The following is a 21815-nucleotide window of genomic DNA, read 5'->3' on the forward strand; positions in this document are numbered from 1 at the left end:
ATCCTTTCAGTTCTAGACAGCAGGACAGGGGTCTGGCCTGTTGATCTGGTTCCAGCTCACACCTGGGGAAGGAGTTGGCTGTGGTCACTGAAGCTGCTTGGCTGGAAGTTCAGCTTTCCCACCTGAAACTGCCAGGAGAGGTACAATGGGGTATCCTGGTGACACTAGGGAACTGCTAAAATACCAAAACAGGTGATTCACAGGGGGAATTTGATTCTTTGAACAGATACTGGGCCTATCCAAGTACATCTGGAAGTCCAAATGGTTTTTGAACAAATTTACTTGTTCTTTAGCTGCCAGCTCTACAGAGACCAACTTCCAAGTGTGTTCCATTTGTGTAAAACCACATCTGAATGGCCCTGCCACTCAAAAGCAAATGTTTTGTTGGGCAAGTAAATATTCCAGAGTACAATTTTCCACTGAAATTTGGCAACACAAGAAAACATTTTAATTCTCTCATCCAGCTGAGTTTTTTTCACCCATAGCTGCAGTTACAGATCCATCACACAAAATATCTCTTGCCAGCCTCTGTAATGTCCCTGCACTGTGAAGTCAATTTTACACTTTATCAGATATAACTTTGATGCCACAGAGCTCTTCATCGTCGTATAATAAAAATACCTTTTACCTCATTGCTGCTCCAGTAAGACTGACAAGACTTAGCAGTATATCAATAGAGAAGGGACAAAGCCTTATTGATCTGCTTGAAAAATCACTTTTTTCTTTTTCTCATTTAAAAAGATATTTAGTTCCCTTCAAATCATCTGTCAGCTTATGAAAAAAGCACAAAAGAAAACAAAACCCCAACCCCACAACCAAACATAAGTAAGAAGGCGATACAGAAACAAAAGAGTGAAATTAAAAACATTTTTTATGGGTAAAAATACTGGCCACTGTTCTCCTATCTATCCCCTGATCAATACTGGGAATAGATGAAGCTGAGAGAGTCCTAAGATTTAGGGGAGTGTGAGGTTTGGGGAAGAATGGCTGGGCTTTCAAGGAAGGCAGCTGTTTGCTGCATGAAGGCAGCAGCAGGAAAGCTCAGGAGTCTGAATGTTTGACAGAAGCACCTGCCAGGGGGATCCCAGCGCTGCTGAAGGACAGTGCAGAGGCTGACCAAGGCACTAGAGCCATGACTGCAGCTCCAGCAATATGTTCCTGAACCCACACAGAAAAGGTGTTTTGCTGGCCTGGAGACTGGCTCCTGTTCCTCTTGGCCTTGAAAGAAGGGCTTAACATGTTAATGGAATGTCCAGATCTGAGACTCTGTCTATGCAGCTGAAATAATGCATACCTGTCAGATCAGTACGGACTGCCACTGTGTGAGACCAACAATATGTGGGGTATGCAGGTCAGGGTTTCAGTATGAAAAACCACAAAAAGCATTTCTGTGAAAGTTAGAAAAGGACACTGAAAACTCTAGTGTCTTCTGGAGGCAACTATGAGATATTTAAATTTAGGTTCATTTACTAAAGTGTGAAAGTATTTTGTTATACCTCCAAAGCCAATCTTATGTACCAGACCAGAGGTGTTTTGGGGTCTCCATGGTCTAAAAGATATAGATCTGTTTAGAGACAGGCTCAAAACTCCTGAGAGGGGGTGACAGTTTATTACACTTTCTTGTGATGGGGATCAATCCATTTGGAACAGCAATAAAAACAATTCTATCACAGCTCTTCCTTTCAGTTCTTGTCATTATCCAGTGCTTGTTCCAGCTTCAGAAATTAGATTACTTCAGGGCTTTTAGTGTCAGCACTGCACACAAGGACAGCTACCATGTTCCCACCTCCCACAGTTGCTATTGGCTTGTTTAATTTTATCTTAAACAACTGCCACTGTGATCAAATCCATCACTGCTTGAACTCACCAGTTAGCACAGAGTTAATGAACAAAAAAAATAATACATACCTGTCGGGAAAATGCAAATAATCCCTTATAAAGCAAAGTGACATATATGCCCACGTTTTCTCTGCTGCACACTGGACAAATTAAGTTTACAGAAACAATTACCAAAATATTTCAAAAGCACTCCAATTCACCACATCACAGATTCCTTTGTGCCCCTTCTCTATTTATGCTTCTGGTCCAGAAGTTATTTTTTCTGTCTTTATTTTTGAAAAATGGGGAGCAAAATAAAGTTCTGTTTAGTAGCACTATAACGTTTTTGGTTTGTCTCCAGGTTCATTCACTCTGGAATAAATACGTGTTCCACGCGAGGGACGTCCTTCCGCTGATGCGACACAACGCACAGGTAGACGAGGAAGAGGAGGCACAGCAGTGCTGTGGCTGTGAGGAAGACGAGGAGCCCAGCAAACAGAGAAGGTTTCAGAGGTAGCTGGATCAGCTTCGCTTCTGCTGGAATCATGTTGGTGAGGCTTAACATGTAACCGAGTGACCACGCTATGCTGCTGTTACCAACCTGAAATGAAGACAGAAGAGTCCTGTTCCCATGGAATTTTCACTCAAAGACTCCAAGAGCTCAACTGCTGTTAATGGCAACTGCCGCTTAAATTAGCAAGGAGAAACCTTTAGTGGAATATGCAAAGAAGATACAGAACCATTTTAAGTTACCCTTTTTCTGTAGTTCCAGAGGATGGTAACAAAATTGTTCACTGGGCTAAAGAAGCAAGACACAGGTATTGGAGGGGTACAGAGATGTGAGGTGTATATGCAGGCAGCCAGTTATGCAATTTCAAACAAATAGAAAACCCCATGACTACTATGCCAATTCCTAAAATTAGCCCCTTACCTTAGCCAAATACCAGGATGTCATTTGAGTTCAAGCAAACAAAAAAACCCACAAGGAGTCTCACCAACATGGACAAAGAGGAACTGAGGATAAAGTCCCCAAAGCAGGAACTCTATTTATCATCTTTTGTTCCATGTTTGGTTTTGTGCCTGCAAATGAACCAAAACTAGGCTCTTCCGTTTAAAAAATAAACATAAATTAAAAACTACTTCAAAATGGATGAAATAACAGCCAAGGGAGTATGTTTGTATTTGCTCCATGGTCCTCCTGCTTTGCTGTCTTTCCCCACTTCTAGTTTGAGCAACAGAGTTTACCAGTTTTCCACTGTCCTTTTCATTAAGTCGTCGTCCTGCCACTTGATAAGCACAGGATCAAAAGGTAAAGTGTCCTCTGTCTTCCTCTCATCATGAGGTTTAAAACTTATAATTTTTGCAAATCATGTAGCTCTGGATCTCACCCAGATCTTAGCATTAGGACAAGGTTCTTTTCATTGGTTGTGTTCACTAATTAAAAGGAAATATATACTCCTAGCATAGACAAAAAAATCCACCCTCCAGTCATAGTAAGATTGTGCTGTTATCTCTAGGGTAGCTTAGCTGATCAGCCAACATTAGATCTTACTATTTTAGTAGGGGCAGATCTAATAAAGAGAATGCAGTTTTGCCTTTTGGAGTTTCATGATTACCCTAGTGTAAAATCTAGGCAACAAAGGTATTAATTTTAAATAAGCCTTGTGGGGTTTTGTTTTTCTCAGTATATTTATAGTCTTGGCTAAATACAAAAAAATGTTGCTTTTTCTGGCTGCTCTTATCTGCTGGGGACAATACAATATATAATTAAATATCAAGACAAATCCACACCCCACCCCCTGCCCAGCTGAGATTAAGATCTCAAAGTAAACTCTATGCTGTTTTCCTGGTGGAACAGCTCAACTTTGGACACTCCTCCAGAGCTGCTAATGATTGTCCACCAGAGGTCAAAATAAGGCAAGAGAATGCTACTTGTTTCCTTAGTGCACAAGTAATAGATATGACTATTCAGAAAACATTGCTTTTGATTTCTCATTCACAGCTTGCCAGCATCCCCTGCATCTAAGGGGATTTAAGCATACACCATGCAGATCTACAACCTATTCTTTTGCTGGCTTTGCATGCAAGTGCTGAAGTATTTCCAAACTATATGGACATTAGGAGACAGTCTGGGATAGGATTTTAGAGTAAGGCTTTGTGCAGCAGCAGAGAGGAAAATAAATGCATCAATGACACAAGATATTATAAGCCTTCTCTCTCTGTCAACTGAAAGGCAATACCCCATCAAAATACATTCTTATTCCAGAGAGCCAGATTATGGCACAGATGGATGAGCTGGGTGAGGATGAAAACTGTCCTCGTTGCTTCATCACCACTCACTGACTCCAAACCTCTTTGCCAGTTCCTTCAGGGCTCTGCCAGGAGACTGGAAAGCACAGTTCTGCTCTCCAGCTCAGCAGGGTTAGCTCAAACTGACCTTGACTGGTGAGGTGTTTTAGGCAGATCACTGCCTGGAGCAAAATACTGTGGAAATGTTTAAAACACAAGTGTTTGATCTTTGCTTAAAGCCCTTTAAAGAATCTGTGTAGCATCTCCAAGTAATGCTGAGATTGCTCCTGAGGTTTGAAAAGTGGCTTTGTCTTATGCCAAACATTTGACAGTCATTTACCAAGGCTGTTTACAACCATTCTGTTTTTGCAGGCTGCTGCATCCTCTGTCTCCTCCTCAAGCTCATTGGATTAAAATGACAGTAATAGAAAATTATTATTCCTCACCTCCTTTTGAAAATGTATCTGTGGCCAAGTTTCTGCATTGAAGTTGTAACCATGTACAAGCAAGTAATAAATGAAATTGGCTGAGAAACAGTAGGATCTAGCATATATTTCTTCAAATTTAGGCAGCATAAATTGGAGCTGAAAGCAAAAGGATTAAAAAAAAACATGTTAATTATGGAAAATGCAAATGCTTTGGGTTTTGTAACTAGAAAATATTTGGGTTCTAATTAGAAGTTAGTAACATTTTTCAGAAATACCAAGTAAAGGTGTAGACAACTAGATGCAAGGATTCAGAAAGACTCTAAAAGTGACATAGCTTATGTAGTAAACAATGAAAATACACACAAAACTGCACATTGAGGATTGAGGATGTTATGGTTTCTAAAATTTCTATGTCATCTCTACAGTGTGGTTAGAACTTGAAATGAAATTTTGAAACCTATTCCAAGTGTTAAGCATGACAGAAATACTATGTGGTTTGAAGCACAGTGGAAAAACAAATGCTGGGTTGATACAGACCTTCTGAAAGGTTCTGAACACATAGCTGGTCCATATTATTTTTATATCCCTCTTTTAGAGGTTTAAAATGGAAAAATCCCAACAACACCAAAAACCAACCAACCAACCCACTTACCTGTGCCCAGCTCTGTGAACAGAAAAACCACATGCTTGAATTGAAGTCATCTAGGGAAAATTGCCCAGATAAATTCAAAGCATTAATTGTATAGTAGAATCCAGAGAAAGCCTGTAAAGGAGTGGGTGACAGGTTATTTTCAGAACTACAGAAATCAAGAGCAAGCAAGCTCAGAAAGAAGGACACTGTTTGCAAACCTACCACAAAATTCCCTTTAACTTTTGGCTGATGTATTCCATTAAATGGACAGTCCTCTCTGTCTCTGCAAGCACTGAGGTTAAACAATAAAGAAACCATCTCCTGGCACAGACCTGGGTCTCCAGTTCCATGGAAATTCACAAGCTGGTTTGGGTAGTAATTTGCTGGTCTCAGAGACTGTGTACAAAGGCTGCCAAAGAAGTCCTTCATGGTTAATGCTGTGTTATAGTTTTGAGGGTAGCAGGGATTATCCACATTGGCACTGGTCTTTGATTTCTGGGGGGGGAAAGAATCAAACAAAAACAAACAAGAAAACCCAAACAATAAATACTAGTCAAAAGCAAGAAAGACCTAATTTGGCATGAGCTACAGGAATCTTTTTGAACTGCAGATACATGTATTTTTGTTCACTGACATGACTGGTCAGCACAACTGCTGATCTGTATAATTCATAGAAACTCCTTTCTCCAGAAGTCGTTTGCAAGATCAGCAAAATATTTACAAGGCCTTTTTGTCAAATGGCACAGAACTCTTGCTAATTTTTAACAAGTATGAAGCTCTTTGTATGAAACCTAAGTGTGTTTGGCCACAATAAACCACAACTGAGCTCTTACTGGGGTCTCCAGGCTCCAGCAAAGGGAAGAGAACACAAGCCTAAGACCCTGCTCAGACAATTACTGAACACTTGCAAGAGCAACATAGCAAAGGGTCTTAAACAGACCTGGTGCAGCAATGCTAAAAACCTTTTCTCAGCTTCATCTCTCCCATAGCACTGGTAGCTGTGAGTGTAGACATTGTAGTTGTACCCATACAACTTCACTTGCAAGGTGCTGTTGAGGTGCTCCTCGGGGTCCTCGGGGATAAATGAAATTTGAGTGGAAGCTCCTCCAAGGTCCAGTGCACCCATGGTCTCTTTTCTGTAAGGATGGACCCATGTCCTCCAAAGGTTTCTCTACATGTAAAATTAAAGACAAGGCAAATTAGAAATATCATCTGCTTGTTCTCCCCACAAGCTTTTCTACTCTTTACCTCTTGAAACTTTCCCCTCCCTTCTTTGTCCTACACTCTTTAAAAAAAATAACTATGAGGAAAATTTGCAGATATTTTTATGTAAGAGGGATGTACTTTCAAAGAGTGAAATGATCTTGAAAGATGGGAGAACGAATGCAGCATAGTGTTCCACTCAATAGACCAGCACAATGACCAAAGCACAGGACTAGCCAGAGCAGTGTCTGTCCTAGAATGTGGGGAACTGAAGTTCAGATACCCAGTAGAGCTTGAACAAATCTGGATGGAAATGGTATCAAGATTTGCTTATTTCAAGGCAAGAAGAAATATTAAAGGAATAGAATACTAAGAGATCACAGAGATAGAGAGTGAAAATAGAGTGAAAAATGCAAAATAGTCCGATGAAAGCTCCATCAAAGTCAAAAGAACAAGGACCCTTAATCTGCACATTTCCTCCACTGAAACTGCAGTCTGATCCATTCAGATGGCATTTTTCCCTACTACCCAAAATATTCCCCAAATTCTGTATTTGATCTACATAGTCACAATGCCAAATATAGATTTTCCATGATTATCTATGTCAATATTTACCCAATGAGCATGATGAGATGAATGCATACACAAGAAGGGAAACTATGGGGTTTATGGGCTAGCCAATACACTCACAATAAAATTCTATGTGAAAAACTCCCATAAAGAACCCCTCACTGAATTTGACTCTCAGCCTGTTGTCACAAGAAAGGTCACAATTTCTCTCTTCTACTAGTGATATTCCACACATATTTCCTCACAGAACTCTCTAGACTAAACTGGTTTCACAGCATCTTGCAACCCATTTTTATGAATTTGCTGTATGGATTTTAATATTTGGATGATTAAAATGTATGTGGCAGAAGACTGACACCACCTTGAAGTTCAATATGTCATTTTTGTGGCATGAAATGCACACGAGAAAAACTCCTACAGAATAGGTGATTCCAATACTTGTTTTCTTAACATTGCAAGTCACCAGCACATTCACCATGAGCTATCACAGCACCAACAAGTAATTCCTTCTTATTTAATGGCCATGACCTGATAGGAACCATTCAGTCAGGACAGCTAGCAGTACTGATTGAAATTAATTTATTTCCTTTCTGGTAAGACAATCTGGCAGAAGTGCTGTCAATGCTGAGGGCACCACATTCTTGCCACAAATGCAGATGAGTGATTGCAGATCGTCTTGGTACAGCTTTTACTCTGAATGAAATCACACTGAATACCTGCACCTAAAAAGGGATCTTCCAACACATCTGACTCCCTTTCTGCTCTGAGGCTCCTGCCTGGTCCTATCCCAAGTTCAAGAACAGCATGAGTGTGTTTCTATTGGTATCACTTGGTCTGCACAGGACAGTTGGTGTCGCAGCCTGTTGCTTGTAGCCTGCAGCATGTCAGCAGTCTTGGAAGGAGCTGTGGATGAATGATTTCTGGCCCAGCTGAGGCATATTTGACCACCTTCAGTGCTTCAGTCTTGTCTGCTTACGACAAGTGAGCCAACACTGCCAAACAATTTGGAGACCCCTAAGCCAGGCAGGTCCTTCACCAGCAGGGACAGCAAATAAGCAGAAGAAAAGATCTTTAGTTGGCACCACTGTCAAGACAGTCAACACCTGTCACACTAAACGTACCAATGCATTTAAGCATGATCTAACCTTTGGTTTTAGGTAAGACATTCAATGTCATTTTTCGTGGATCAGCAATTTTGTGGATCAGCAATTTTACCTTTGCCATATCCCATTCCCATAACAACATATTCTTTATGATTTATGTTTGCCCTATGCCTGCCACAAAAAGACCCTGTTAGAGACTTAGGGGAAAACAGAAGTTGCAACCATGACACTTTAACAGGCATGCCCTCTCACACTTCTCATTTATAAGAGAGAAACAGTGAAAAGAAAATCATGCAGTTTTTCCACACACCTCTAAGAAATTGCCCATTAAATAGTTGGCTGTTATCCATCCATACACCCCTTCCTCTGGCCCAGTTATGATCTGCGCACCCCTAAATTCAAAAGGTTGTGCTCTGAAGTAGCTTTGAATGCTTGCAAGGACTTCATTGGCTGCCGACTCATTTTGCAACCTAAGCAATTCACAAAACATGAGACACTGAGCATCTGGAAAGGCAATTTCATGTTTATTGTTCACTGACTAGCAATTCAAGAAAACTCCTACAATCACCTAATGAATGAAATGGACATTATTTCCCTAAAGGGGAAGCTTAGGAGAGGGAACAGCCAGTATCCAGCATTGTTTCAGCAAGCAACTCCCTCAGTATGTACTAACTCCACTCTTTATCATGCAAATTCATGGGTGGGTTTTTTTTCTCTTCATACATTCTTTATTCTTTGCGAACTGAGTGTTTATATGACAGCTTCTGGTTAAAACAGTCCTGGAATCTCTCTTCCAGCTGTGTTTGGCCACAGAACAAATATAATAAAGTCAGTTTGTGCCACGGCTAAAGCCATAGACAGACCCCAAAAGCCAGATCACATCAGATCACATCCACACTCAGAATGCAGTGCCTAGCTTCCATCTGCCTTTGCTGCCCATGGATGTGCACAAACATTATCTGTTTACATAACACTGTATTTTATGACAGATGTGAAAGAGAAAATTAAACTCTTGCCTTCTCCAAAATAAAGCAAGTTTCTTTTCAATACAGCATAACAGAGTGGTTTTATGCAGACACGCTTTCCCTCTCAGAAAAGTTTATTAAATTAAATTGGCTGGGCTCCATTTCCTTTTGAGATGGCCAATTTCCAATGGGTAAAAAAGCATCCAGTACATTTTTCACGTTCTGTTTTCACAGACTGCTCTGCTAGTATGCATACAGAGTAGTTCAAGTTTCTGCCATACCTCAGCAGTCTCATGCCAGCTGTAGCCCCCAGATAAACAGAAGTGTTTTTATGCAGATGAACTGGTATTCTCTCCTTCACTTTATTCAGACAGTCATCAAGAGGCTTGGCAAGAGCTCCAGGGCTACTCCCATAGCTGGATATGCCAGGGCCTAAAAGAGAACAAGGAGATAGATTTCATCCTGCTTTGCCAACTACAAATTAGCCCAATTAGTAAACAGGTGTTAAGAGAAAGACATTTCCCCCTTGCCCCCCTCACTGTAACTGGAAACAAGGGTAGGATGGCTGAAAACTAAGAGTGCTTATGGAAAGAAAAATGTGGTGCCTGTGCATTTCAGGATGCACAGAAATGGCTCTTGAATTCATAGAGGTACAAATCTGCCCTGGTGCAGAGCAGAACTAGTGAACAGCTTTCCAAATTTCCAAAGCCTTCAAAGAGCAGGAATGAGAGCCACACTATCCTGCATAAGGCATAGCTATTTGAGCAATTAACATCCAAGTCCTGCCTTGCTCAACACTCCAAGGACCATCAGGATCTTGACTTGTTCGTGCTCAACTTGGGTGTAAATAAAACATTCCTTACTGAAATTCCCTAGCTGAGGAAGTTTCATGGAGACCAACTGCCAGAACTCCATCTGCCTCTGTAACAGCCATGTCTTGCACAACCTGGTCCCAAGCTAGGCAAAAGGTGGCTCTTAGCCACCTTTCTTAATTCTTAGTTTAATTTCTTAGTTGAAAAGAGAAATCATTTATGTTCAGTCACATTGCATTGACAGAAAGAGAAGAAAAAAATATGTAAGCCTTTACAGATTCCACACTCCAAAGCTCCTGTTTTGACTTTGTGAATTTCAACATAAACATTACCATATCATCATTAGATGTTCACAGCCCTGGTTTTGAAATAAGACTTTCAGAAAAAGTCTTAAGTCTAGCACAAACAGGCCTGAAAGTGGAAGGAAAGCTGCTCCCAGAGGAAAACAGAGCAGCAACATCCTCAGCAGCTGCCATTACCTCACGCTCCTTTGGTGGCTGCAACTTCCCACCTTCCAGTGTTCAGACAGAGCAGGTCACAAGGCAATGACCATGTTCTTCTGGACAACTGCCTGCTTTGCCATTGCTTTTGCTAGAGCCCTACCAGGACATATTAACTGCACTATAAAGTGAGGATTTTGATTCGGGACTGATTCCTATACACAAGGGCAGAGGTACTTAATAAAGGCAGAAATGAAGTCATAAAACCACCACAAAACTCACGGAGCAGTTGATCACTTGACCTTCAAGTTCAGTAGGTATTTGAAAATCTGCCTTTTATTAGCCCAGAGCTATCCCCCAGTTTAAGTGCTTAAGACTGTGGTTAGAGGGTCACTAAAGAAACACTGACAGATGTGTTCACCACTGTCACCCACAGCTCAGCTGGGGACATCTCCCATGAACCAGCCCTCTGTCTCCTCTAGTGCAGAGTTACCCAAGACTAGAAGACTGAGCCCTGGTGATTTTGTATGCTCAGGGATGTGGGAGTACTTGGCTGCTCATGGCTAAGGCCATGAAACTAGAGAGTTCAAAGCAACTTGGACTCCTCTGTTTTGTAATTTATTTGTGTTCCCCAGAGGTAAAACAAAATCTAAACCAGTTCAAGAAAATTCACAAGGCACTGCTGTTATGTTTTGGGGTTTTTTTGAGAAGAATAATAATGCAGTTTCTCTGTGCATTTTTCCCAAACCAGAATTCCTAAAGGCAAACATTCCTAATGAGTCAAGACATGAGTTAGCAGAGTGCACCCCTCCTCTCAGCAGGCTGGCCACCATTCCAGCAGTTTGTAAGGACATTTCATCATTAGAGACATGACAGTGCATTACTTCTGTTCATGTTACGCTGGCTTTCCTTTCCTTGTTCTAGAATTGCTGAGAATGTCCACACACATGTTTAACAATGAAGAATGAAATGCTGGTGCTGTCAAGAAACCATTGCCTTCTACTCCCTGTTACTCATGGGCCTCTGTGGCTACATCTCCAGCATCTACTTCCAGACACAAAGAGGGATGCAAGACTTTGCAAGATCATGACTGAGAGAGAAGGAAAATATTCTTTTTGAACACTGCAGTTATTGTCAAAGAACAGAAAACCTGATTTTCCTCCCCTCCCTGGCCATCTGTCTTCACAAAATGCGTGGCATTTCCATAACTTTGAAAGCTGAGTCAGATGGCACTGAAGTTGAATAAGAGTTTCTATGAAGGAATCCACAACCCCCTAACCATACTGGAGTGTGATCGGAAGTCAGACTAGTCTGTTTGTCTGTCTGTGAGGAATCAATTCAAAACCTCAGACAAAAGACAGGGCAGGTACCTGTGGGACATCTTTAGCTGTGCACAGACACAGGTCTTCCTGACACAGAGGCCACAGCTACATATTTGATAAAACAATGATGTCCTGTCAGAAATAGTTCTGCCAATTTAGCTATTTTACTCAGTATTACTCAATTTACTACTAGTTCTGTAATGTGGAGAAGCTTAATTAACAACTAACAGCTAACAAGAGCTAGATGCCCATTCTTCTAAAAGTCCTTTTATTCCAAGCTATTTTAAAACATATATAAGACTTTTATTCTGAAAGAAACGCAAGGACTGAACATTTACAAGTCCTGACTGTCTTTAGATTGAATTCTATCTGCACCAATCATGCACTGCCATGGAGTAAATCAAATTTTGCAACAATTCCCTTTCTCTGGTGCAATGATTAGAGCAGCTTACTGTATCAGTGGAAAAGAACTAATGCTGACAGATACAGACATAGTCTTGATGGGATGGGATGGGAAGGGAAGGGAAATAGTACAAGCAAGGCTAAAAACAAGTCAGGAACTTTCCTTTGAGCTCACCTTTCACATTGCACTTGAAGGTTTGGCTCACTACTCCTGTGTTGTTTTCTTTTTCTGCCGGCCACTCATAGACATAGACTGTAGTCCGAGAGGATCCAGCATCAAGGACTATTCCATACTGGGGATTAGGAAAGAATACATTAGATGAAGAAACAAACAATGACAGCTTAAATGCCCATGTGCAGCTGCACTGCACCAGCAGACATTTAGAAAATGCATGCACAGTGTATTATTTACAAGAGAGATTAATTTGAGTGTTAGGCGCTTAGGCATGAATCCAACAGCCAAGCACAGAATGAACCTGGCTGCAAACCAAGGAATATGCTACATATCTTCAATAATTAATTCAGTGGAGATGAAGAATGCTCATCTCCTTTCAGCATCAGGTTCAAAACCCACACTGACAAATAGATAACACTGTGTTAAGGCCTGATTTTGGAGCAGGTTCATTTCCCTTTATCCCAGTCCATTCCGTGAACACAGAAGGGTTTGATATCTAAGCACAGGCTTTAGATTCAAGGATGCACAAGGGATAAAGCTATGAGCAAAGAGGTAAAGTACCTAACAGCTGACAGTAAGAATGATGTAACAAGTCTGGTTCTTTCCTAATTGCCCCATAAACCTCTCCCTTGGAGTGGTTTACTCCACCTGAGAGTTTGTCTCTGAGAACAGGCTGTGCCAGAGTATGAGACAACACAGAAGGAAAGAGAATCAATGTTACCCCATGATTATTTATAAAATAAATGAGAGATATTTAAATTACTTGCCCCAGGTCCCCTGGACTCTGGGATTAAAGCACAGGTTTCTCCATCCCACCCCACTGCTCACCAGACCAGTCTTTCCCCCTTTCCCATATTTTATGGCAGGAGAAAACTGAAGTAACTGGAAAGGCAATCTCATAAAGGGAAGCAAAATGCAATTTTGGTATCCTCTTTATGATCCCTGCAAGTGTTTAGCTCTTCCAAAGTCACCTAATTGGTAGGAGTCACACAGTATAGGGTTCATTTTTCTTTCAGCTTTTTTCTTTTGAAACAGACAGATGCCCAGGAGCCTGACAGTACTGAAAAATGAGAGCCACCATCTGTCTGCAAAGCAGTAAGAGCCCCTGTAGCAGGCTGATAAATTCCATCCCACTGCCTCCCTGGGGGACCAAAAAGTCCAACTGGGAAGGATCACTGCTTCAGGTGGCAAACCATTCAGCTTCCACACCTGATTATTCACAGCTTCTACTGTAATCCTAAAAACTCCTGGCCCCCAAAGAATACCAGCAATACCAGTCTAGTCTGTTTCACAGAGGACTGTTCGATAATGAAAATTTGATTTATAGTTATGCAGACAATATCTACCCTGATCCACTAAAAGATTAAAAGCCTCCACAGATACTACCAAACTATAAAGATACTCCTCCACAGATACTATCAAACTACATCATCAGGTTCTGTTTCAGTAACTACTTTAGCAGAAATAATTTGAGTGTATTTCCTCTCCTTGGAAGACATGAGCACCCTGGAGGTACATAACACAGTAATGGTCAATCTGCTTAAGGACTACTAATTAAATCTAGTCTCAGTCAGCTTAAAGTGCCAAACAAAAGCTTTTAACTTGGCTACTTTTAGAGCTAACTATGCCCAAGGAGAGCTAGAAGATAATGGAAGCATTTTTACCTTAGTTAACTGTGAGCTTTTTGAGCTACTTCCTCCTTCCCCTGCATTTCCCAGGCTCCTTTGGGAAGTAAGAGATTTCCATCCCAAAGAGTAGTGGTACACTTATCTGAATCAATGTGTGACTGACAATTTTTAAATTTTCTTTCTCCCCTTCTTCCTCCTCTATATTTCCTACACATCCTTAAAAGAGATGCTGATTTTTGAAAAGGTCTCTTGGGCCCATTTCAAGGTGACTCGTGAAGCTCCTCAGGACTTGTGTGAGTTCTCTGTGTGCAAACAGCCTCAAAAAGTGGTGACCAGTGACAACTGTGCCACATGTTAGGACCAAGATTAATCTTTAATTAAAAAAACAGAAATTACACAGGATGCTGCATCTGAGGAATGTGAGAGAATTCTACAAGCCTTGTCTTAGCAGGCTGCCAAAGACAAACTGGTTGGATTAAAATTTTCTAGGGACATTAGATTTCTGTCCAAGTTGCATGTTGGATCACCTTTGTCTGCCCTTTAAGGGCAAGCAATGCCTTCCTGCTTTGAAATGCACTGTGAGAGCATTGGCAAACCCTTATCCCAGGCTAGCAGCTATTAAAGAACAGAACTACTTTTTCTCCCTTTTTTCCTTTCTACTGCAACTGTCTTGCTGAGTATTTCCATCATCTCAAAGGCCTGGTGCTTCCATAATATCCAAGAACTGCACCATCCACTCAATGGTTTAGACTAGTCAGACAAGACAGGGAGACAATGTTAACCCAGAAAAGTTTCAGAGTTCTGTTTTCTAGTCCAGAGGAAAATAGAAAGAAGAAAGGGGGGAAACAAAGGGACATGAAGGAAAATGTTTATTATGGGAATATGGCTTTGTAGGTACATCCTGAGGAGTAGTAATCCCAACAGATAAGCAAGCACAAGCCCCAGGATCAATCACCTTTTCAGCCTGAGTATCATTCCTATAGGAGGACATAGAGATGCACAAACCCTTAAAGCAGGCACAGTTAGGGTGGATCGCCTGCCTTCCAATCACTTTGGAAACTGCCAAACAATTTGGAGAGAAGCTGACAAGCTAAACCAGTTGCAGGGAAGATGGAGGTCACGAAAGTGGATCTATGCTAGATGCATGCTTCAATTCAGCTGCAAATGTTTGAACAATTTTTAATCAAGTACAACAGCCGCAAAGAATGCAAAACACTTACTAAGAGCCAAAAGAGAGATGAAAAATTTAGGTATTGAAAACCATAGCACCTCTGTCACAATCATATTTTCTGGGAAAATCCCTTGCCCAGGATTTCTCTCCTGGGAACCTGAGTAGCCTCAGGAAAAAAGGAAAGGAAAACAATATTATCTCATTTGCTTCTCCTGCGTTTTGCTGCTTTGGAGTGTGGTTGGAGATTGTTTATCCAACATGTGAATTGTTTTTACTTATTGGCCAGTGATGGCCAAGTTGTGTCGGACTCTGGAGAAGAGAGCCACGAGTTTTTCAGTAGTATCCTGTTAAGCCTTCTGTAAGTATCCTTTCTCTATTCCTTAGTATAGTTTAGTATAACATTCTTTTATATAATATAGATCATAAAATAATAAATTAGCCTTCTAAGAGCATGGAGTCAGGTTCATCTTTCCTCCCCATGACAGCGGACCCTGAAAATACCACACACCTCGAGGGGCCAAATTAAAGAAATACAATAATGAAGTGGGTTTTTTTTATCTAGGGCTCACAAAACAGCAATAGACAAACAGATTTGATTTTTTTTTTTTGACTGGTATAAAGGCTTATTTCATTCAGTGCTATCACCACTTCTCCACTGAGGACATTTGCGTTTTCTTCATCACTCTTCTCACTTCATGGTGTGTGTCAGTGAGTCATGAGTCCTCTGAGTGCCCCAGCCTCATGCAATGGGCAGGCCCTTCCTTCACTAATCACTGGTTCAGTCTTCAGATAATCCAGCCATCAAGGATCCAAAATATTCCATTTTGCAACAACAGTTTAAACAGTGGCATAGCATATAATTTATCTCTTGTGCCACAATGGATGCTCTCAACATACATCTTGGGAAAGAGCTTTTATGCCACAGGTAACACAAACAGTAGTAACAGAAAAACGAGGCCATTTACAAAAAAATAAATCTGCTTTCCTCATGTTGTTGCCATAATTAATTTTAATCAACCATTAAGTTCAGGACACTGTCATTTCCAGGCTCCACCATATCAGCCAGGTACTGGAGAGCTTCACTGGCTTACCAATGTCCTCCTACCTGTGAATTTCTTGTGAATGTAAATTACTCACTGAGGGCAACTCAGTGTCTCAGGAATCAAACTCAGGGTCCTCCATATCACCTGCATTAGCAGGCTTACAGCCCAAACTCAAATCCAAAGCCAAGGCACACCCAGTAGAGGAAACAACAGCCTTCCTCCAGAAGGTGCCGTGAAGCTGCTGTGATTCAGCAAACCTCCTCACTTAAAGCAGCTCCAGATACTCCAGGTGGTTCCAATGCTTCCTCAAAGAGGGAAGTAAACAGATTTATCATTCTGGATGTGAAACTGAATTAATGACAAACACAAAAGATGTGTAGGCTGTCTTTTAGATAGTGGCTCCAGCCTTGTCCTGGCTTCAGCTGGGATACATGTCAGTCCAGTCCTGCCTTGCATGAAAATTGGTGGGATGTGAGGCTGCTGCAAGCAGCCATTTGGGGCTCAACAGAGCACACACTTGAGGCACTGTGACCCCATGCACAAGGCCAGCACACACCCCCTGCCACACCACACAAGGGGTATCAGAATTACAGTTTTATCCCGTTGTCTGACTCACACACCACCAAATGATTCAGACAAAGCCAAAGGTGTTTATAATCCCATGAAGTGCAACGAGGCATTAGCCTATCGTTATCAGTGTGTGAACTATCCAGTTAGATACTCACGCAGATGGAAAGGTAGAAGGGACTTCAGAGAAAAATCTGACAAGAGAATCGTGGGAAAAAACCAGCACCCTACATATCCTTAGAAAGGTATTTTCTACAGCTTTTCCTCAGTTGTTTACATCTCTCTTTGAAGAACCTGCACACATGTTCCACAGCAGAAGGCAAAGCCTGATCTTCAGAGTATTTCAGTTTGTCTTTTGCAGTGCGCTCTGCCCCCCTTAAGGAAGCTAGTTTGCTTCCATTAGTATCCAGCAAGTCTCAACACGTGGTAAAGGATCAAGTGCATACTTAGAGCCCAAATGCTTTTGATACACAGGAGCAATTTGCAAAACTGTCAGCATAAACTTCCCAGCTGTGCTTGAGGCCAAAATTTAAACTCTGGGTATTTCCCACTTCAAAATTATTTTTAAATTACTTCCAAAAAAAGAAAAAAAAAGGAGTGAGATATTCTCCCCATTTGGCCTTTCAGTCCTGAAGAAGACATTTTGTGATAGCCACCACAGAGAGGGAATCAAGAAATACTTTTCCTGCTTTGCTACTGACCCTTGACCAATTCTCTTTTTCTCTCAGCTTCAGTTTTCCCATGATGATATGATTAAACATTAATTTATGGCTGTAAGCTCATTTGAATCAACCCATAAAAACGAGTTTAGAAAGGCACATTATTAAATATCAGTTCAAAACATTGTTCTCCTTCCTGAGGTTGCCTAAGACTTACCTTAAGCCCTGGGGAGAGGACCTGTTGCTGATTTATCTGAATCACTGCAATGGCAATAACAAGGACTATGCTTAGAAGAAGGAACACTTGGGCAACAACACTCGGGGTTCTGGTGAGCATCCTGAAATGAAAAGTGGGAAACACTTAGGGAATTTGAAAAGACTTGGCGATTCTGTCTTAAAGCCTGAAGGCCTGAATCGGTTGAAACTCATAAAATCTAATTTCATCAACTGGATCACCTAGTGGAAATTCCATCTCCTCCTCAAGAACTGCCTGGTGTTTTGCAACCACTCACTATTTATTGTCTGGAAGGGCCGTGTCTGTATTGTCATGCTAGCAATGCCAGATTTCACCCTCTGCCTGCCCGTTTTGCACGGCGGTGGTGCCTACATGTAGGTGCCTGCTCCCCAGCTCCCACGCCCCAGGAAAGGCCGGCTGTGGGCACACAGGCTGTGGGCACACGGGTCAGGGCTAGTGCTTGCCCAATGCTCCCCTGGGCTCCTGCAACACAGCCACAGCCACGGCCAGGCACACACCAGAGCCAGGCTGCTCCACTGAGTGCAGCTGGAGGCTTCTGCCAGAGATGCAAGGTCGGTGTCTACAAGAGGTGCAGGCTTCTTCAGCAAGAAAGAAATAAAAAATGAATTTAAAAGGAGGTTTTAAGAACATTAAAGTAGGCGTCTTTCTACTAACAGCTGATTAAATGTGTGTGTGTGTGTGCCTATTCCTATTATTATCACTCTGCACTGCACATAAAATATAAAATATACACTTTAACTCAGACATTTTGCAATGAAAACTTACTAAATCTAAGTAAGTCTAACACAGATATGCTGGACAAACCCCAAGGTGGCATGGAACATGCATACTAACAATAAGACTATTTATATGGTCATATCCTCTAGAAAGATTTCCTCGAATTCAAATGTGGTTTAGGTTTCCTGGAACTTCCACTCATCCTTTTCCATGTCCCTGACCAGACATCTCTTAACCCCAAGAGATTGTTCAGTACTTCTGAATACTGACAATCCACATATCAAAATCCTTATGCTCCCCAGGGGTTGAGGAGGAAAGAAGCAACTGGAGGGAAGGGCAAGCTTAGAAATGTCAGAGGAACACAACAAGGAGAACTTGCCTGCCTTTGTTATTCCAGAAACCATTGGTTTTGGCACAGAATCAACGTAGCCTGGTGTGATCTATCCTGAGTCATATCTCCTACTTCTTCCATACTGATTGCTGAACATACCAGTGCCTGCTCAGGACTGTCCTGCTATTTCAGCAATCACCAGTGCCAACCTGAGCTGAGGACAGGAGCTTAAAAGAGCTCCAGTCCCTGGCCAGAGCACACTGGGTCAGCCCCATTGTACCTGCAACACATGGTCCTGTCCTTAGCTCCAACCAGAGCCCCAGGGCTGAGGGAGAAGGCAGAATGAATGCTTCTCACACAGCTTCCCTTGTCTAAACCCCATGACCTCTGCAGCCTGGGTACCAACATCTATGTTCACATTCAAAGGAGAAGAAAGAAATTTGTTTTGTTCTGGGATTAGTTTCACACTCAGCTTTGCCTACAGTGACTGCTTTCCTTCTTTTTCTTGCTCTTTCTGTTGTGAAAACTATCTCAGATTGGCTTTTGGAAAGTCTTTTGACACATCTTACTTCCAAAACATAATTTTTTACATTCATTAATTCCCTCTTCTAAATCCATGTGGGCTCCTTGTTTACTGCCTATCTACTCTTCCAATACTTTCTTTCTTAGCTTGGTAATAGCTTTGTCATCTTAATCATCTGTCAGTTTAAAGAGAAAATTACCAGCCACATTGGTGATCTACTTACTTCTCTTCATTGCTTCACTATCCTGTGGCATTGAAACATCATGTACACAGTGCAAAAATGATAAAATGAAATCTTTATTTTACCATTACAAAATATGTTAACACCTATACTGTAACCTGCATGACATACTAATAAGAAGTATTTTAATGTCAGGACATACTAATTAGAAGTATTTACACAGATCAATTCCTTTTTGAAAGGAGAGAGCGGATTCTTAACTACACATTTGTGAATAACCATCTGGATAAAATACTGTAGGGGGACAAAAAGTCATTAGCTTTCAATTGCACGTGGATATATCTATATAATATTATAAAGTGACTGAGAGAGAACTATCTGCTCAAAACCCAATATGTATCAGTCACTCCTGGATCAAAGCACTGATGTTCAGAGCTGGAAAAAACCAAGTCATCATCAAAGAAAAAACGTGCAGGGCAAATGACTCTTTGAAAAACCAAAGCATTACTAAAAAACAAAGCAATAATGACTATTAGACTCTTAACGCGTAAGTCTTGAATGATTAAATGTTTTCTGCGCCCGTTTCTGGGAGAAAATGGGAAATCTTGGTTTGTTGAATTTCCCATGTTCTTCCCTGGTACTGGGATTTGTCTTCATCAGAGATGATTTTTCTCTTTTCAGAAATATTTTTAGAGAGGGAGCATGTAAGGTAAGGGCAGATCACTGGAGACATTCCTCATACAATCTTGTCCCATAAGCAATCAGGGCAATTTCATCAGAGATAATCTGCAAATCCTGATTTACACAATAGCCTCTGTATCAAAAGGGCACCTTGCACTCTGTGACCTCTTGAAGTCATCACCCAGCTGGGACCTTTGCTGCCTTGCCACATAACTGGATCAGAAGCACAGGGCTGAGTTTACCTGTGGCTACACTCAGATCTAAGTCTCACACACCAGGCAATACAGTCACATTTGCCCATTCAGTGAAATCTGCAGAGATATCACAGAGGAGTTCACTCACTCCACAGTTAAAAGAGTTGTAAGGTAAGGAACTCTTGCCATCATTGTGCAGTTGTTGGCAAAAAGACAAATAAAAGGTGTTAACTGAGTATCAAAACCCAGTTGCCTTCCATTATTAAAACAACATCATCCTGAAGCAAGAAACAGCATAAATACATATTTCCCACACCCAGTTAATTACACTGGGCCACACGTGAGCACACTGGAAGGATCACTTTCTTCACCTTACCTGCAAGCAAAAAGAATTCCTGCCTGCAAAGGAAAACACACTCGACTTCTTTATGCCACCAACATTTGAACTAAGTTAAATGCACACCAGTAAAAATGACAGTGCTGAAATTCCTTTTCCCAAGTAACTTGAAACACCAAACCCACTTCTTTTAGGCACTGACCTGTTTGTTCATAGGGTGGGTAAGCGTGCGCCTTTCTTAACGCTGTAACCTGAGAGATGCAAACACGTTACCATTTATTTCAGACGAGGTCGACAGGTGAATGTTTCAAGTGCTGGGGAAGGGGGGGTCAGAAAAACAACAACAACCAAAAAACCTGAAACAAACAAAAAACCCCACAAAACAAATCCCATAGCACTAAAACCCCAACATCCACAGCGCTTTAAACCGCATGGCGAAAACTCGCGAGGAGGTTTCCCACGCCTCCCTTCGGAGTAGAAATTAAGTAAAAACAAGCACATGGACACAAAATCGCGGGTGAAGCTTTCCCTCATCTCACTGCCGTTTCGGATGAGAATGCTTCACACGACGAGCGTGATTCGCGAGAAAACACCAAACTATCCCCCCAAAATAACCTCGGAGAGGCAGAGCGACACCCCCACCACGTTGCCGGGGTAGCAGCCGCCCTTTTCCTCACCTAATCCCGGCCTCAGTCCGGGAATCCCGGCCCCACCACACCCCAAGGTACCTCCGCAAGCCGGGTTTGCCCGCCCGCTCCCGGATGCGGAGCGTCGGGAGCCGGCGGCGCCCTCGGAGCGCCTCTCTCCCGCGGGGATTTGTGGAGAGGCGCCGCGCTGGTGCCCGCCCCGTGCCCCTGTATTTCCAAATAGATGGAAAACAAACAAACGAAAAATCAACTCGCCGGTTAAAAAAAAAAAAAAAAAAAAGAAATGAAATCCGGATGGACTGAGTGAAGCGGAGGGAGGAGCTCTGCGGCGAGTGGAGGCAGCCGGGGCGTCCCCGCAGCGGGAGATGCTGCGGGGCTGTGCCCGGAGGGGATGCACCGGGGTTGGGAGGGCACCGAGATGCCGCCGCAGAACCCCCCGTGGCACGGCCGTGCCTCCCGTGCCCTCCTGCGGGGCTTCCCGCAAACGCCGCTCGGGATTTGGCGGCAGCTGGTGCGGCAGGGTGTTGCTGGCCGCCCCCAAATCGCATTCCTCTGTTCCCTCCCAAAGCGAGGGCAGAAAGGGGTTTGTCTAGAGGTGGGTGAAAGAATCCCTGCGTCTTCTAAAAGGAACAGGTGCTTTCTCAGGAAGGCATTTCTCAGAGCCCAGAAATCAGCAGTCCCTCCACTCTTAGGGCTACCTTCCCATCCAGGTTTCACCGTAC

At 42.2% G+C, this 21815-nt stretch overlaps 1 protein-coding gene across 2 annotated transcripts; it reads right to left on the bottom strand.

Annotated features, from left to right (window-relative positions):
• Nucleotides 1–1853: 1853 nt before the first annotated feature.
• On the bottom strand, nucleotides 1854–21365 carry ENTPD3 (ectonucleoside triphosphate diphosphohydrolase 3). Of its 2 annotated transcripts, none has more exons than XM_030971636.1 (11): nucleotides 21175–21365; nucleotides 20649–20697; nucleotides 17444–17564; nucleotides 12159–12276; nucleotides 9289–9439; nucleotides 8353–8512; nucleotides 6107–6337; nucleotides 5389–5661; nucleotides 5188–5298; nucleotides 4554–4691; nucleotides 1854–2419 (listed from the first exon to the last, which is right to left on the bottom strand). In XM_030971636.1, exons 3-11 carry the CDS (start codon nucleotides 17561–17563, stop codon nucleotides 2186–2188), a joined length of 1536 nt encoding a protein of 511 aa, XP_030827496.1. In that variant the 5' UTR covers nucleotide 17564; nucleotides 20649–20697; nucleotides 21175–21365; the 3' UTR covers nucleotides 1854–2185. The 2 variants fall into 2 exon arrangements, with proteins under 2 accessions (XP_030827496.1, XP_030827497.1); XM_030971637.1 differs by having other exon boundaries at nucleotides 21124–21365.
• Between the last annotated feature and the right edge of the window lie 450 nt (nucleotides 21366–21815).

Source organism: Camarhynchus parvulus, chromosome 2 (assembly GCF_901933205.1).
Source record: "Camarhynchus parvulus chromosome 2, STF_HiC, whole genome shotgun sequence".
In the NCBI taxonomy this organism is placed as follows: domain Eukaryota; kingdom Metazoa; phylum Chordata; class Aves; order Passeriformes; family Thraupidae; genus Camarhynchus; species Camarhynchus parvulus.

Excerpts from the sequence above, each read along its gene's own strand:
- ENTPD3 (XM_030971636.1), bottom strand. The coding sequence starts at position 17,563 with ATGCTCACCAGAACCCCGAGTGTTGTTGCCCAAGTGTTCCTTCTTCTA. Across the intron at positions 9,440-12,158 it reads CTTCAAGTGCAATGTGAAAG|GCCCTGGCATATCCAGCTAT; the intron begins GTGAGCTCAAAG and ends GTTCTCTTTTAG. Across the intron at positions 5,299-5,388 it reads AAGTTAAAGGGAATTTTGTG|GCTTTCTCTGGATTCTACTA; the intron begins GTAGGTTTGCAA and ends ACTCCTTTACAG.